At 32.0% G+C, this 18,535-nt stretch overlaps 1 protein-coding gene across 6 annotated transcripts in view; it reads left to right on the top strand.

Annotated features, from left to right (window-relative positions):
• Positions 1-18,535, top strand: part of RIMS2 (regulating synaptic membrane exocytosis 2) — a 599,507-nt gene that overhangs the window by 419,066 nt on the left and 161,906 nt on the right. For 2 of the 6 annotated variants that reach the window (XM_061123617.1, XM_061123621.1), the window contains one exon: positions 5,325-5,357. The exons of the other annotated variants lie outside the window; for them this stretch is intronic. In XM_061123617.1, coding sequence (XP_060979600.1) covers positions 5,325-5,357 — 33 coding nt within the window. The remainder of the gene's footprint in view (positions 1-5,324; positions 5,358-18,535) is intronic. 6 annotated transcript variants of the gene reach the window in all.

Genomic DNA, 18,535 nt, shown 5'->3' with positions numbered 1-18,535 from the left:
AGATAATGATGCTTATCATATTAGTATCTTTGATGTGATCATAAAACACAATAATTTTATAAATGGTTTTAAAACCCAGGTTTTATGTTTAATCTTCAGAGTAAATCATTAAATATCTTCATCATGTAGAATGTGTCATAGATTTTGGGTAAGCCATAAAGTTAACAAAACACTCTTACTGAGAATCAAGGACATGCGAGCATGTAAAATCTGTTGTTTATTTTCTCAATAAACAATCCGATTCTAGACTAGAATACTGTGCCTACAATAATGTACTGTTTTCAAATGATGAAAGCAAAGTTAATCTGTTGAAATTTGCTATTTTCACTTTGTGAGTTATCTGTTCTTCTAGTAATTAGCATAGTATATGGGAAAAGAGCATAGGTTTACATAAAATATTTTCTCTCATATTTTACTTAAACTCAAAAGTAGTCTGGTGCAAAAGCTAACTTCAGTTAAACTAAATGAATGTTTTAGACTGATAAAATTTCTCTTTCTCCAAAGAAAAAAACTGTTGGACTTAAATAGTTCAGAATCTATAATACTTTGAGATGTAATTGTAAATGATTTCTGATATATGTGATGATCAATTGATAACTATCTATAAACAAAGATTGTCCACCTTGATTTGTTTTTTCTAAGTGGAAGGTATGCTGCAGCTAGGAAACTCTACAATTGACTTAGCTACTCCTGTATAGTTACCCTGAAACATGGCAGTGCTACTTACCTTGCTGTATCTTATCTGGAAATAAGTGCTTATGACTTTCTGGAAAAGTGAGAGCAATGAAGCACTTTCCTGGGTGACTGTATGATCATACAATTTTTTTGGAAATTGAGAATATTCAAAGTAACAAGTTATGTTTTACTACTTGCTGTAACATTTTCTGTGCATAAGCCCCTAGATTTAGCATTGTATGATTTAATGTATTAACTTTTAATTTTTACCAAAACAGTTTCCATATTGTATTTTTAATAGATCTGCAACTATGGTGAAGGCAGGGATTTTTTTTTCACTTAGTTCAACCTTTGGAGTTATGCTTTATAAAATTTATTGTGAGGCAAACTAAATATTCAAAAGGGTGTTATGTTAGTGAATTTTATACTTAAAATTTTTCCTTGATTATTTTGATATTTGTGCTTTTGCTTTCTTTCATTCTTGAATACTCTAACCTTTCTTAAAAGTAGAAACAATTTATTTCAGACTAAATATTTTAATTTAGTCTATAATTAGACACTAGTCTAATCCATCTTATCTGGGAAAAAAGAATCAAGGTTGTATTCTTGGTTAGTATTAAGGTTGGTAATTTCTAATTCTTTCTGGATTGTTTTAGAATGAATGTACTTTATTTTGGGAAAAGAATGTGATATAAAACAAACTAGATATTTTATAGAACGCAAATCAACTGATAGAAATTTTAGAATTAAGTACTGCTGATACCTTCAGGTGTAAATACAGCATTGTTAACAAGGATATTCTCCTGGAATAATGTGAGATTTCATGATTTATGAGTTTACTGGCTCATTTAAAGTTGGTTCCATTTTCGTTAAACATACAGATAAATTTATAAGGCCAAACCTGCACTTAAGTGACTTTCTTTTATATGATAAAGAGCATGCTATAGTTTGGAAATCAATTTTTTTAAACTCCTTCAATAAGTACTCTAAGCATATTTTTCTTCTGCATTTAAAATTGCATTACAAGTAAGACTCTAAGGATAGAATCAGAAAAAAATCTGGTACAGCTAGGAATAATAAACAAGACATTTAAAAGATAAATATTTTTGTTAACTTTAAAAATAGGTTAATATTTCAAAAGATTATGCTTCACTTATTCCAATAGGTAGGTAGAAACTTTTGTAAATATTCAATAATCTTAAGGTTGTTGCAAAATTATGGAAAGTAATAACTAGTTTAGAAAACAAATTTGAATCACTTAGATTGAGGAGTTTTTCAACCAGATTTTTGTCACAATAGGGAAATTTTAATTTGAAATCTGCAAACTTTGATAAACATTTTGATTTTTTATTCTAGATCTTTCCTGATCTTTATATTGTGGAGATACCTACTAAGTAGATGCTTTGCTTAGGCTTTATTTTGAAAAATATCTCTCCTTCCCTCAAAGGAAACATTCTAAAGTTCCTATGACCTTTAAAAAACCCTCATGTGTGCATGCTTTGTCACTTCTGACTCTTTGCAACCTCATGGACTATAGCCCCGAGGCTCTGCTATTCATAGAATTTTCCAGCAAAAATACTGGAATGGGTTGCCATTTCCTCCTCCAGGAAAAAGCCCTCATACTTATTATTAACTTTTAATTACATGCAAGTTCTAATATACACTTAAAGTCTTAAGGCTGTAAGTGTATATTTTATCTATAGCTATATAGATCTATCTAATAACAACCAGCTATAGTGTGACAGTAATAGATCCCTAAGAGAGGGTATACTTTTACCGTCTTTAGTCTCTCTAACTGGTTATTGGTTAAATGACGTGTTAGAAAGATTTCTCATTAGAATTGCCATTAACAGCACTGAAGGTAGAGTGTTTGTCACAAAGTAAGGATTAAAGGAAAAGTAGAGAAATAGGAAAAGTGAAGGGGGTAGTTTTAGCTTCTTCAAGGTTCACGAAAGTCTGTAATTTATTATGATAATATATGTGAAATAAGTTTTTATAGCTATTGCCATTGAAATATGACACAGCTGTTTAAAGGATATAGAGTATAAGCTTCTCTTTTCAAAAGTGGATGTTTTAATACAAGCAGTGTATAATAAAAGCTATAACCACAAAGAAGACAGGAAAGCCAAACATTTAAAAAATATATTTGGTATAACTGAAAGCTATTCATTGAAATTTTATGATTTAAATTAATATTTGGTCTGCTAATTAAAGTTAAGTGATTTTATGTAAGATTAAAATATATTTATTAAGTGATCATGTTGACATAAGTAATGGAAAAGTGATTTAATAGGCACTTTCAGTTCATAGTGAGGTCATTCTTAAAATCTTTCATTTTCATCCTTTTCTATAGTATAAATTTTGTATTATTTCTCAAAATAATTAAATTGTTGTTGCTAAGTATTACCATGTTCTTCACAAGAGTAAAAAGCATTGGTGAATTACTTGCATAGTTAGTTATACCATGTACCTTTTTTTAAAAGTGTCTAGTTAATGCTATATAATAAAATATCCAGTTCAGGTGTTACCATGAAAAAGGACTTATTTTTTTCTTATTTGACTTTTTATTTCACATGTTTTTATTGGGTCATATAGCATCTAGTAGAAAGAAAATTGATCTGTAATCAGGAGACCTGTGTTATATTTCTGGTTTTGGCCTTGAGCTTATTTTATGACCTTGGGTAAGTCACTCAAAGTCTGTGTGCTTCAGTTATTCTCTATAAGAAATTAATAAATGGGTTAGAAAGAATTTTGAATGTTTTGAATCCATACAACATGAGAAATTATTGCCTTAATGCCATTATAAAATACTCAAAATACAGGAAAATGCTAGGTAGCAAAAGAAGCTCCACTTATTTATGTTGCTTTTATGCTTTCTGTAAAAAAATAAAATATTTTCTTAGAGGTGGAATATACTTAAGCGGTTATTTTGTCCAATTCATACTAATATCATTTTAACAAGTGTGGAAGCTGCTTTAGTAGTGTGGTAAATATGTATGTAGGGAAGTTTTTACTATAGGAAATGATGCAAAATATGATATTAATATATCTCAGCATTAACCTATTATATTAATATAGCTCATATTTTCCTATTTTATCTCCTTTGAGAAATGGGTGGACTGGGATGCAAAAGAAAATATGGTATATAGCATGTTAATTTATGAGTGTATTTCAGAAGATAATACTTTTCTAGTGGTCGATCCTATTGGCAGAGTCTAGATAGTATTACAATTGTGATGAGATTGACTGTTTACTTTTGAATGGGTCAAAAGTGTGCTTGCAGAGTAATCAAAATGACATTATGTTTCAAAATGTGTAATTTTTTTTTCAGATCTCTAGAATTCATACCAGGATTTCTCTTCTCTCTTAAAACATAAAGCTTTGGTTACCTCAATACTTCTTTCCTAGTGGAAAATTTTCATTTTCTCACTATTCAGAAAGAGATAAATTTGTTGTAGGAATGCTTTCTCTTAAGAGTTATAATTTCAGTATATCAATATTCCAAATATATTTTAATATAACATGTTTTTCTATAAATCACTCAAAAACCATGATACAAGTATTGCAGAAATGAGTGTGGTCTTTTGATTTAAGAATTTGTATCACCTGATTTGAAGCTAAGAAAGTAATTAAAATAGGCCATTTTGATTTTGTGTTATAATGTTTATTTGTATCAGTCATACTAATACTAACTCTTTAATATCTCTGAAAAAATTTTTCTTAGAATGGTCACTTTATCAAACATTTCCTGCTTCATCACTGTATAAAATGTCTTCTGAACTTTTCCACTATCAATGGATAAAGAAGTATTTCCTAAACACGTGCCATATCTGCTATAGGAGGTGTTGGATTTGGATGGGCAAATTTCTATGAGAACATCAGTGATCTGTTCTGTGATGTCTGTAATAATTTTCTGAATAAATAAGCCATATAAGGGAATATGATCAAAGAAAATTTATCTTAATTGAACGTTAACTTGAATAATTAATATTTAAATAAAGCCTTTTATTTCAGCTAGTCTTTTATAATTTTTATTATACTTGTTACTCTAGGGTATTTTTATAATAATATGTTTTTGTACTGAAGTATTGTGAATTATTGGCCTGATGGTCATACTTTATTTTCATATATGCACTGACAAATTTAGGAAACTTGAAGGGCACAGAAATAAACTATTTTTATTGCTCTTTTTGAAGATTATTCAATTAAATCCTTTCCTTTCAATGATAACTAAAAATTCTAAAAGCATTTTTACAGATCTGAAATGGACTTAGTACTAAGTCTTAAACAATATGGTCTTACAAGTACTGTTGTGTTTACTAATGATATCTTTCTTCAGCATCACTGTTCAGGATTGGCTGTCCATAAATAATTGTAAACATTTGAATCCTCTTTATTTCTACACTAACTTTACTTTTCTGATTCTGCTAACCCATAGTAGCTTAACCAGTTCACCATCAGTTCTTTTGTATTTTTTTTTCTTTTAATATGGTATGTATTTGATTATATCTTCCCTACAACTGTGCACAGGATTCTTTCTTAAAATGATTTGAGGCCCTTTCCTTCAGTGTCACTTTTTACCTTTTGAGTACATCCACTCACACCCATCTCCTTTGTCTATGTCTGTCCATTACACGATGTGATCACAGAAGAAGTGGACGCCACAAGGAGAAGACATGCAGGTCTGTCTCTTCTAATGTTTTCTTTGTTATTTTTCATTTATCTAACTTGTCTTAGAAGTTTTTTTTTTTTTACTATATTTTACTTATTTTATAATTTTTCATTCTTTTCCTATATTAACAAAATGTTAAATCTGCAGGCATTTTTATTTTAGGTAGTTGTATATTCAACTTTTAGCAACAACTGCTCCAATTAGATGAATAAAAACAAAATGATTAATTTTATGTCATAGAAGTAATATATCCCTTTTTCCATAACTTGGTAACTAGCTCCAGATTCAAATATATGTATGTTTATGTATAGTCAGGTAGGTTAAATTTACAAATTAATCATACTTCAATTTGTTTTAGGCTTAAAACTTAGTTTTAACTTTTTAATACATAATTCTAAAAGTATTTTATTTCTATCTTGAGTTCAGCAGTGTGTTAGAACATGGAAAATATTAAAGACCTAATACATGCCCTAAACAAGCTGTCAGTATGACAGAGGAGTTAAAATGTGTGGGTAACATGCTATGTTGATGTGCTAAAATGGATGACTCAACACTATGTTCTACAAAGTATAAAGTCAAATAAAATTTGATTCGAATAGACGGCCAAACAAAGTTTCATGAAAGAAGTCACACGAACTAAAACTTGAACATTTATTCAACACTTATCTATCTATTGAGTCCTCGCTGTGTGGTGCTGATCTCGGTGGAAATCACAGGGCGCACAGACGAGCCCCCTTCCTTCTGGGCCTTTTCTAGTATGAGTCTAACATAAGTGCAAGAGGATTATAGCTGCTATAAGAAATACATACATATAATTTATATGTATGTGTAGACTACAGTGGAATCACAAAGGATAGTGTTATCATTTCCCCCTGAGAAGTGTGGGTCTTAGTTTGAGAAAGACTAAATGGAAGCAATGATCCTTGAGTTGAATATTGAAAGCTAGAAATATGTTGGCCTTATGTGTACTGAATATATCAGGCAGAGGAAACAATATGGCAGAATGGCTTCAGACTTACTTAGACAAAAGTAGGCAGGGGAGAGTTTCTGAAGTTTGTGTAAGTTATTGAAGTATATAAAGCAAGAGAGGGACACAATCAGATATTTGCTTCTAGAAGGACTACCTGGAAGCTTGGTCAAAAATGGACTGGAACTATAGAAGCAGAAATACCATTTGTAAGGATATTGCATAAATCAGTTGAGAGATCAAAATCGGCTGAATTAAGGTATCAGTAGAGGCAGTTGATTCATGAGAAGTTATTTAAAGATGTAGAATCTATAAGACTTAGTTATCAATTGGACGTTATTGTTGCACGGAAAAATAAGATAATAATCTTGGGTGACTGAAATGTTTGGATAGGTGGTGGTATATTTATCTTACAGGTGGTATATTTATATATTTGAATTGAACAAAAATTTAGGGTGCAAGATAAAGAGTTCAGTTTGGGGATGGGTTAGTTTGAGGTTTCTCTGGAATATTCATTTAATATCTGTGTTTGGATACATGGGTCTGGAGCTCTGGAGAGAAGTCTGAGCTAAATTATTTCAACTATAGTATTCTTAGCATGAAAATGGTTCCTTTTTTGTTTTGTTTATCTGATTATTCTGAATATTGCTCATTGGTATGTATTATTTCAAATTTGCTCTTCAATTCTTATTATGTTTGCTTGGCATATTTTGAGTGCTATGAGCTTACATTTGACATTTTGTTCTACTTGTATTGTATCCTAAAATGGTAAGAGAAGTAACATTCATTGTAGGGGAAGTTTGACATAAGTGTATATGTGTTTACCTCTAAATGTACATATAAGCTGTTTTTGAAATATCCCCAAATTTTCAATTTATTACCAATCATTTTATTTACATATTTTATCCATTTTATAGATATTTTCTGTTCTTGGTTACATTCTGTATTTAATGGGCATAATATTATTAACAAAAATCTAAGACATAGGCACTCAAGATTGCTCAATCATGGGGAGTTCCCTGGCAGTCCAGTAGTTAAGACTCTGCACTTTGACTGACAAGGCCATGAGTTCAATCCCTAGTGAGGGATCCCTAAGATCATGAAAGCCATGTGGCGTGAAAAAAAAATTTTTTTTTTACAAGATTGATTAGTCATGGGAAAACATAACTCTAGTTACTACAGTGAAATTTTACAGAAAATGTAAATTATTCAGTTCATAATGAGGCACATGATATCAACTCTGTTTCAGTACTGTGTTAGATAGCTCAAATGTTATGCGAGACACAGTAACTTTGAGAAATATTTTATGTAAGTTTAAGCTTAACATTTTATTAAGTAATATTGTGGTTTTTAACCAAAAGGTCTCAAATGAAATATATATTTATGGACATATATAAAAACATCACATCATGTATGAAAACTACTACTGATAGAGTATAATACTTAAACTTAGTTCTTTGAAGCCTATAAATATTCAACTGTAAGGTAACAGAGTTAGGAATGTTCTTGGAGCTTGACACAGAAATACCCAAACATGGGATAAACATGATCTTGAGCATTTCTTCCTTGTGTGGGTGGTGTGGAAGAAACTGGAAAGATTATTAGATAGAAGTCAAGAGATCTAGTTTTAGTCCTATTCTTGCTAGTAAGCTGTGATTACAGACACATAATTTAATGTCTTTGGGTTTCAGCTGTTTCATATTTAAAATGGGGGTTTATAATGCATTGTTTTTAAATTTAAAACTTAATCCTGATTGTAAGATGTTACTGCTAAATTTTCAAAATAGTTTTCATGCACTGTTGATACTATGATATTCAATTTTGCCTAGACCAGTTGCTCTCTTTAATTCTCTTTCATAAAAATATTGATATTGGGGGAAATAGTGTTCCTGTAAGAAATAGTCTGAGAAGTAGTATTAGAGCAAAGACTGTGGTACTAAACTACCTGATCAGTTTCACCACTTATTTGATACGTGATCCTGAGAAAGTTGCTATCAGATACCTCACCTATAAAATGGAGATAATAACACTACTATGTCAAAGTGCTTTCATAATGATGAAATTAGTTAATATATACTATGTAAAGCACCTAAAAACTGTGTTACATAGTAAGCACTATATAAATGAAACCGTTATTTTATTATTATATAACATATTAAAAAGCAATTTTTATTTTAGATTAACTGTATTGAAGCCCATGCATTTTGATGTGTAGACATTCTTTCTATGATATGATAGAATGATAGCATTAATTCTTTTTGTTATATTCATTGCAAGTGTCTTATTACTCGTTTGTGGCTACTAGTTTAGGAGCTTGTTGGCATACGAACTTGCACATCAGGACTGCTACACCAGAAATGAACTTTATCATTTCTGAGGCAAGAGAGTTGGATTGAAACAGCAAGAACATTGAACCCATATAGGTCTGAATTCTAACCCAAGTCTGTCACTCACTAGACATGTGACTTTGGGCTGCTTGCTTATACTTCCTATCGAGCAAAATGAACTGCATGTGATTAAGGAGTTAATTATCTTTGATGAAAGCATAAAAGAGTTTCTTTCTGGGAGAATGCCTTTCTAAGAATAAAAGCAATGAAAAAATTTAAAAAGAGAGATCTGACTAAAATGTGTCAGGTATTAGCTTCAAAATATGAAAATCAGCATAAACTAATTAAAAGGCAGACAAGAAATTCTGAAACGTATTTGCAGCAACTCAGTATTAAGAGCCTTAACATCTGAATCACTTTGAAACAAATAGTATCAATTGTGATATAAATTGTATATTCCAAAAAGCTCTAATAGAAAAATGGGCAAAAGACATATACAGAAATTTTACTAAGCAGGAAATACATTGATCAATAAATATGTAAAAATACTTTATTTCTTTCATAACCACTAGGGAGAGTGTGGTAAAAGAGTGGTAGCATAGTTTAATATAAATCTTCCTAAAAAGCAGTTTTTTTTAGTATAAACCAAGAGCCTTAAAATTTTCATAGATTTTTGACCTGGCAGAAATCGATTCAGAAAAAAGACATATATTCAGATAACTTCCTTTTCACTTATTTAAAGTTGTATGTTTATTTTATTTTATTTTTTATTTACTTTTATTAGTTGGAGGCTAATTACTTTACAATATTGTTGTATGTTTAATATCTATAAAAATATTGTAATATAAATGGATTGGTATGAGCAGTAAGTAGGTTTCATATAAAAGAGAATAAGTTAGCATGAATATATTAAGAGATAATTTCCAAAGGAGTATAAATTAGGTTATAGTTTAACTGGAGAGGAGAATGCTACCTGACAGATAATAGTTTCTTTTATCAGTCTGCTTGAAAGGTTGAGGGCTGGGGTATGGGAAATGAGGGGAGGGATGAGGAAGGAACTGATAATGGGAAAGCCAAAGTTCAATGGACAGCAAAATGACAATAAATAGAAATAATGGAGATGGTTAGATAGCATCACCAACTCATTGGACTTGAATCTGAGCACACTCCAGGAGTTGGTGATGGACAGGGAAGCCTGGTGTGCTGCAGTCCATGGGGTCTCAAAGAGTCAGACACGACTTAACAACTGAACAACAACAACTGGATCAATCAGTTATGTGACACAACTGACAGGAAGAACCTAGTCACAGGTTATAAGGTCATGCTGAATATAAAGGAGGTTGGCAGGCCAGTTCAGAGTGTAGGAAAGAGAACCAGAAGGAATCTCTAAAAAGAAGATTGCAGATTAAAAATTACCATATCGCAGTCTAAGGTTGACTCACAGGGAAATAGCCTGAAGAAGCATTGCCAAAAAAGGAAATTAGCCAAGAGGAGATGTAGCTAGAAAAGAAAGAGGAGACGTGTTTAAAGGGAGAACATTGGGAAAAGAGAAAAGAATTAAACAAGAGCTGAGAGTGGTATGTTGAAAGAGAGAAAGAGAGTCATTTCATGACTAAATATTTCAAATTATGAGTTTTAGAAAACAGACCAGTATCAGTCACCTTACAAATTTTCTAATTAAAAAAAAAAAAAAAGTCCTACCACAAACTGCCGTGCTGACTGTTGTTCAGTTGCTAAGTCGTGTCCGACTCTGTGACACTGTGAACTGCAGCGCGCCAGGCCTCCCTGCCCTTCACCATCTCCCTGAGCTCACTCAAACTCATGCCCATTGAGTCGGTGATGCCATCCAACCATCTCATCCTCTGTCGTCCCCTTCTCCTCCTGCCTTCAGTCTTTCCCAGCATCAGGGTCTTTTCCAATGAGTCGGCTGTTCACATCAGGTGGCCAAAGTACTGGAGCTTCAGCTTCAGCATCAGTCCTTCCAGTGAATATTCAGGGTTGATTTCCTTTAGGATGGACTGGTTCAGTCTCCTTGCTGTACATGATTACAACACATGTAAAGCTCTTAGCACAATTCCTAGCATGTACAGAGTATTACTGTCATTGTTAAGAACTTAATTGTGCCAGAACATTAGTATCAAGTTCTAGAACACACAATTTTAACTGTGTATTTTTAAAAGCATTGCTATATTTCATTTTCTGTGCCTTGATCAGATAAAATTTTAGTCTAAAAACTATTGGAGAAAAATTATAAGCTTAGTCTAAAATTATAAGCTTAGTCTGAAATCTGATCAGTGGTTCCCTGGGCTGGCAGGGGGAGGACTGATAATACAGCAACACCAGGGAACGTTTTAGGGTAACAAACACTCTGCAGCCTGATGGTGGCGAGGCTGCGTGACTATATACATGTGTCAAATGTCATATACTTTTGTACCTACACAATGTGAATATTAATTTTTGTAACTTATGCCTCCATACATCTGACTTTTAAAATTATTGAAAATACACAAAATTAAAATGAATATTAATATATTACTCAAATACTACCAAATATATGCTAATAGAAAATTTTACTTTATCTAACACATCTCAAGCAATTAAGAGCCACGTTCCCTCCCAAAACAGGGCATGTTAATGGACAAGGTTGACCTATGACTTCAGAGAGAAGAGATGACTACAGTGGATGAGCTGGAAAACAGAGAAAGGACCAACACTTTGTATCTAATGCAGTAATCAGTTAACCAAGAAAGATGAAGAACAAACAAGGTGGTTAGCAAATAGAGTCTGGATATTTTAGACATTTATTTATAACTAAAGGAAGAGCAGACGTGAGAAGTAACTAACTTGTTTTGGACAAACTGTGTTTTAGGTGCTGAAGGGGATTTTAGGTGTATTTAGAAAACACCAAAAATGTGAGCCTTAGGGTTACAGGGAAGGTAGGAACTAAAGGGAGGAATACTCCTAATTGAAGTGATGGTTGAAACTATGGATTTAGACAAAATCACTCAAGTATGAATAAAAAAGAAAATTACAGTAACACTTTAGGAAATGCATATATGTCAATGATGGGCTGAAAAAGATGAGCTCACAAAGTCATCTGAGAAAGAGCGAACAAGAGGAGTATCAGAAAAATATGGAGCCAAACTGATGGAGAGAATATCAAGAATAGAGTAGTATGGTATAGTAACACCAAGTGCTGCAGTGAGCCCAGTAGAATGGTGCTGAGGAATGATCACTGGATTTGGCAAATATGACCTTTGAGGAAACTTGTGAGACCTAAGTTTGAAAATATCAGGCTTACCTTAGCTACAGTATTCAATGAAGTTTTTTTTGAGTAAAGTCATCATGTAATAAGAGGAAACAAGCAGTAACCAAATAATGTTGCACTTGACTCAGTATTGGAGACAGTAAGAGACTCTATATTTGGGTAGTCTAACTTGACAGCTCAAATATATAATGCTCACTGGTACAAGCACAGATGCTCACATCATGTAAAAATCCAGTGTTTTTATACTAGATACAGTGGATCCCATGGTGATGAATAACTGATGACTAGGAAGTTAATTCCACATATTGCAGATTTTACTCTTGGGAGACCCTGTATAAGAACTAGCTCAGACACGGGGATTGGGAGGGTTTGGACTTGGCATAGTTGCAAAACTAGGACTCAGTGATCAGTCACTGTGGTATAAGTTATTTTAATCCATAACTGAGTTTCCCAACGCTTTGTAGGTACTATTTTTATTTCTAGTATATAAACTGAAAAATTCAGGTACAAATCTATTAAATAACTTACTGTTAATCATTTGAATGTGGAATTTAAGCTGAAACATTCAGATTTGGTGCCAGAGTCCATGTCTTCAGCCTCAGGAAATGGGGGCTTTATTGGTGACCAGGTAGAGAATGAAGAGAGGTGGGGTGGGTGATACTGTACAGAGAACAACATAAAAGAACAAGGCTAGAGGTCTAGGAAGAAGAGAACAGGAAGAGAGTTCAGGAAGGGAAATCTAATGTCAGTGGAGACCAACTAAAGCCAGTTTGCAGTTTTATTTAGGATCCTCTGTGCAACTATATTCCCATGTGTAATTTGGAAAGTTGAATGAAATTCAGTTTAATCTCTAACATAGGTTAATCTCTACTGGTGCCTCTTCATTCTTTCTCTGAGAGTGATCTCATCTAACTTTAATTCTCTTTCTTATCAGTACTAAACAGGAACATTTCGTAAAATGTCCCTATTCATGAAGGCATTCAAGATAAATTTCTTTGAATATTGTGTGACATTACTCTGTATAGTCATTCTTGCACCATTGACCAATAATAATCATGATTAGCATCTTTGGAGAAAGAAATACATCTTGATGTCCAAGCATGGGTACTATTTAAAATCTACATATCTAAATATTTCAATCAAGGGAAGGGCATATAGATTTAGGTACTATTAATTTCCAAACTAATATACATAAGAAAAGTTACATAGGTCTCTTTTCCAGCATAGATCTTATCCCAGTTTTTATATGATGGATATTTTTATGATTTTTAAATTAACACAGTATTTCAAAGTATATTTAAATTTCTATTTGTTTCTAAACAAACAAATGTAAAGATGCATTTAAATTTCTTTATTATACTCCTTTCAAACCTTCGGTGCTATTGTTCGATATATGTGAATGGATGTAGTTGAAGTTTATTTTAAGGATATGTTAATTAGGCTCCAGATGTCAGACACAGTGTAATCTGTGATAATTATGTCATACCAAAACACAGTAAGGTGGAGACAAGACATACTCATGGTACTGTTATGACTTTACCACCCTGTGGATTATCTCATCTATATTGTAGATTTTAGCTATAAGGAAAAGTCAGAACATTCCAAAGTGCTTAACATGTATAAGGCATACCTTATTAACCTGATGAATCTGACTCATGTTTTTATCTTTTATCAGTGGTTATTATACTTTTTGTTAAAAGCAATTTTAATGATAATCATTGCCTTCCTTCTTTGAGGGACTTACATTTTAAAATTTAGTTTATCTTCTAAAATATATCTTGTGTTTTCAAAGATAAAGGAATTGGCTAACAGGTTTAAAGTAATTAAGTTATTAGATTGCTAACATTTCCCCCTAAACATGTCAATGTACACTGTAGAAAATGTTACATTTTAGCCTGTCTGAAAGATGCTTCTATATTAGATTGCCCTTATGATCTTTCTTTTTTTTTCTGTACAAAATTTTTGGTTTAATGAGCTTTTCAATTCTCTCTGTCTCTCTTTCCCAGCCTCTCTCCCTCCCCCTTTTTTGCCTTTCTCCTTCCCTCCTTTATTCCTTCATCTCATTCCTCTCCCTGCTACTACACACACACACACACACACACACACACACACACACACACACACACACACACACACACACACACACACACACACGCACGCATTCAGTAAAGGAAATTTTAATGAATGCAATGCCAGGGCAAAGAGAGCAAGAATTTCTAAAACACTTTACATTTTTTACATTGATGAAATAGGTATTACAATATAAAAGAACAAGCACTTAAACATTATTTGGCTTCAGAATTAACCAATCAGAGAGTTATATAGCTGAAAGGAGCATAAAGACTATCTGATCCAAAATTATTTATTTTACAGATGGTGAACTTTATGCCCCAAAAGGTGAAATGAAGTGCTGACACTTATAGGGCTTGAGAAATTAAGACTTGAACCCTAGTCTTGGCTCTTACCTTTTAAACTAGTGCTGTTTTTAAGAATTTCTTCAATCCCATATAATACAAACATACTCGTTACTCAAAATCTGGGTAGTTCTAAGCCTTATCAACACTGTGATGATTAGTTCCACTGAACTCTCCATGGTCAAAACCCTGATCTACCATGATTCCAAGTACATCCTGATTTTACACGTTGAAACATAAAATGGTGCTAAAATCCAAGTCCTCTGAATAATAAAATCTCAGTAAGTCTGTTCACTGAATTTAGATGTTGAAAATAGACATACTGTATTTCCTGAGATCACTAGACCACATTTTATCACATATGTCCTAAAGTAGTTTGAATATCAGTTTCTTGTGACTACAGTGAAAGGAGTCTTTGAAATTTGTCTATAGCATCTCCTCTGAAGTATCATTTAATGAATATGGTAGAGAGTTAATAGAGAAACAGCATACAGATACACAGAGTAACAGATAACCTAAATATCTAACACAGATCTTTAAAGTTGAGAACATAATTCAAGAGACTATAGCCCATAACTATGAACCTCACAGTAAAACAACAGTTATATAGGTTTCTAGGACTCTTACGTTTCATTTAATTCCCCATGTTACTTTTAGGCACTTGTGAAGTTCAGTTTTCCCTCATTTCTAGCAGTCAAGATAATTTTATAAGTAAATGCAATATAAGCAAAACCAAATCATACTTTCTTTCATTGCAAATGTGTTATTTCTTAGTGACAACAGTAGAGAAATCCTCAAAATTGATTGACTTGGAAATAGCTATTTCTCAAAACTCATGTGTCTGTGTATAGTTAAGTTACGTTTGTTTATACTTCAAAATAAAATGCTTCCATTTACCCCAGTACTAGTACAAAATAATTTGGTACATAATTTATAATTTTTTCACAGTATTTATTTCCAAATCTTTTCTCAGTTTAATTTGTTCCAATATTTCTTAATTCTCTGCATTACATTTATTTTAATAAATAATTTGGCTAATAAAAGTGTACTTTTTATGAGGATCTAGTATAAATATTTTAATCTAAAAATATGATAAAATTCTTTATAGACAAGTGATTATGAAGAAATTATTTTAAAGTGAACTTAAGTTTTTGTTGCACAGTTTCTTAGGTCCTACACTTGAAAAAACATGGAAAATTTAAGAACATGCCAAATCACCTTTTGTATTAATATACATAAAAATCGGAAAGATGTGCACTTTATTACCTTTGGAAGTATTTCTTATTTTGTACCACTTTTAATCAGTACACCCACATATTTTTATTTAGCAAGAGAGTATGTCCCTGAGGTAAATAATTAATGATTGCACATTTGCATTTTAAAAATTATTTAATATTTATTTCCAAAACACTTTATCAAACCATGACAAAATATTTTCAAACTGGATAATTTGTCTTTGTTCACATTAACATTATATTTTGTGTGTTTTTTAATAATTTTTTTCTGTATATTGTATGATCATTGTGGACACTTTATAAACTATATATTAACACAAATAAGCCAAAAGCACTTATACTAACCTCTGGTAACCAATGATAACTACTCTGATGTGTAAATCTTAAATCTTTTTCACTCCATCTCTTTGTCTTTTATATCAGTTATGTGCATATATATTTTTATGAGTATATGTTTTTTAAAATTACTAACTATAGTACAATATGCATAATTCAATATTTTATAATATCTTTTATATAATTTATATAGGTGAATGCATGTAAACACTATTCACATAATTTTTTGTGAATGTATAATAATCTGTAGACATGCTGTAAGTGCATGTAATTATTCCCCTATTTTGAACATTTGGAATTTCTTTTCCCCAGTCTTTAAAATTATCAAACTATAGTGCAATGAATATGTATGTATATCTTTGTACATTGATTTATTTCTTTAAGGAAGATCCTGGGATGTGAAATTTCAGGTTCAAAAATTTAAGGAGCTTGCTTTTAATATTTATACATCAGGTACTTTGGAAAACACTCATATAAATGACCATGAATTTTCTGTCAACAGCTAGTTTACTACTATCAATCTGAAAAGTATTTTTTCTGTTACTAGATTATTGAAAAAGTACTTAAAATATTCAATAAAATCAAAGAGAATACTTTCTTTTTGAATTGCACTTCCTTTGGAAAAAATAACATGACAAAATATTACATATTCTTATTTATCTCATGAGTCATTTTAACAATTTCTATTCTTACTCCTCTGACTTTTGAAAAACATCAGTGAGTTGTTTTTATAGTCTACCTACTGAATCTAGAAAATAAATACGCAAATAGCTGTGCTGTTTCTTGTGTCATTGTTACCTCAGAGTGAGAAAACAGCTGCACGCACTGATTATATCTTTTTTTATTGCTCTTAATTTGGTACTTGTCTAACTGGTAATTGCAGCATTTAGAGAGTCCATGAATTTGGCCTTTTTAACTTTGTTCATTCGAAATATGTTATTTCTATCACTGTCATCATTGTTGTCTGTAACCTACTTTTGTTTTGTTGTTCCTCTTCCACACTGTTGGTATTTAAATGGTCTTTGACCTCCATGGGGTTTTCCAGGTGGAGCTAGTGGTGAAGAACCTGCCTGCCCTTATTTGTTTCTGTTTGTATTTCATTTTTTGCTTCCCTTCTTCCTTGTTGATTTCATTTATTCCTAACCAGATTTTAATGCCTCATAATAAAATATGAATTGAAAAAAAAAAAAAAAAGAACCTGCCTGCCAGTGCAGGATACATAAGAGATTCACGTTCAATCCCTGGGTCAGAAGATCCCCTGGAGGAGGACATGGCAACCCACTCCAGTATTCTTGCCTGGAGAATCCCATGGGCAGGGGGGCCCGGCGGGCTCCAGTCCATGGGGTCACAGAGTCAGACAGGACTGAAGTGACTCAGCACAGCGCAGCACAGACTTCCATGATGTAATCACAGGTTCTCTAACTTATTTTCTGGGTTTTTCTTTCTTTGAGCTTTGCTGTTGGACTTAAAAGAGTTTTCCCTCTTAAGATCCCCAGATTTAAGTATTTTATTTAAGAATACATGATGGGTGCCTGAGTCAGCAGTCCTGCAATTTTCTGACCACTACTTAGCTTAAATATGAATTGCATTATTGCCAGACTTCAAAGTGTCCTTACTTCAAAGAAGTATAATGTGTGAGGCTGCTTTGGGACACCAACAGCTGTTTGTGTGTGTGTGTGTGTGCATGCATGCACACACTTAGAAAAGCAAACTTAAAACTATTGTTTGCACTGCACTACAGAAATCACTGAAGAGGTACTGTAAATGTAGAAACCTAAGCAACCACTGTCTTGCTGCTGGTTAATCTGGTCATATTCAATACATCTATGATTACTAAATCCACCTATAACTTTAACTTTTTAAACTTAATTGCCATACCAGTATTATAAATATGACTTTTTAACTTTTTGGGCAAATACACTCTTTTTTAAGTTAAAAGTAACCACAACAATCATTTATTGGTTTAAGAATAAGTACACTTCTTAGATGGATTATATTATTAAGGCATTGAAACAAGAAGTATCTTCTTAGTGTACTTAATAGTTTATACCAAGAATTTGAGACAATTTGAATATTACAGTGTAATATCTTTAATAATTTTTAATAAATAGAAACATATGCAAACTTTTGTTGAATTGGGTTTGTCCAGGAAGACTGATAGTCTTATTAACCTTTTAATCTACTTTTGTTATAATTTGAAAATATATTGATATTTGATTTGATATTGAACGTTATAATGACTAAGTTTTTTAGTGTACTCAAATTACAAAATCATATGAAACCACTAAGATGTCTTCTGTAAATAAGCATAGTGTCATCACATATAAGAATATGACTCAATGATTACTAGATAAATTTACCTTCTAAACTTATGAACCAGCCTTTCCCAAAATGTATTTTTGAGACTATTTCAGCAAGATATTACTTGATAATAGATGCGGAAGTCAGCTATCTGCAATCAAATGATTAGTCATTATTACAGAATATTCAGGACCTTGTATGTGCAAATTTTAGGGTAGATTTGAAGGAGAGAAAGGAATTGGAGAAAAATCTGCCTTATCACTTTAATTTACTTTTCTTTGGAGAGTACAGCCTTGGACGTTAGAGTTAAAGTTGAGAAATTAAATGTTCTATCCCCTAA

The sequence above is a fragment of the Dama dama genome, chromosome 21, assembly GCF_033118175.1.
Source record: "Dama dama isolate Ldn47 chromosome 21, ASM3311817v1, whole genome shotgun sequence".
Classification (NCBI taxonomy): Eukaryota; Metazoa; Chordata; class Mammalia; order Artiodactyla; family Cervidae; genus Dama; species Dama dama.
Note: the sequence above shows the minus strand (reverse complement) of the source record. Positions and strands in the feature narration are given on the sequence as shown.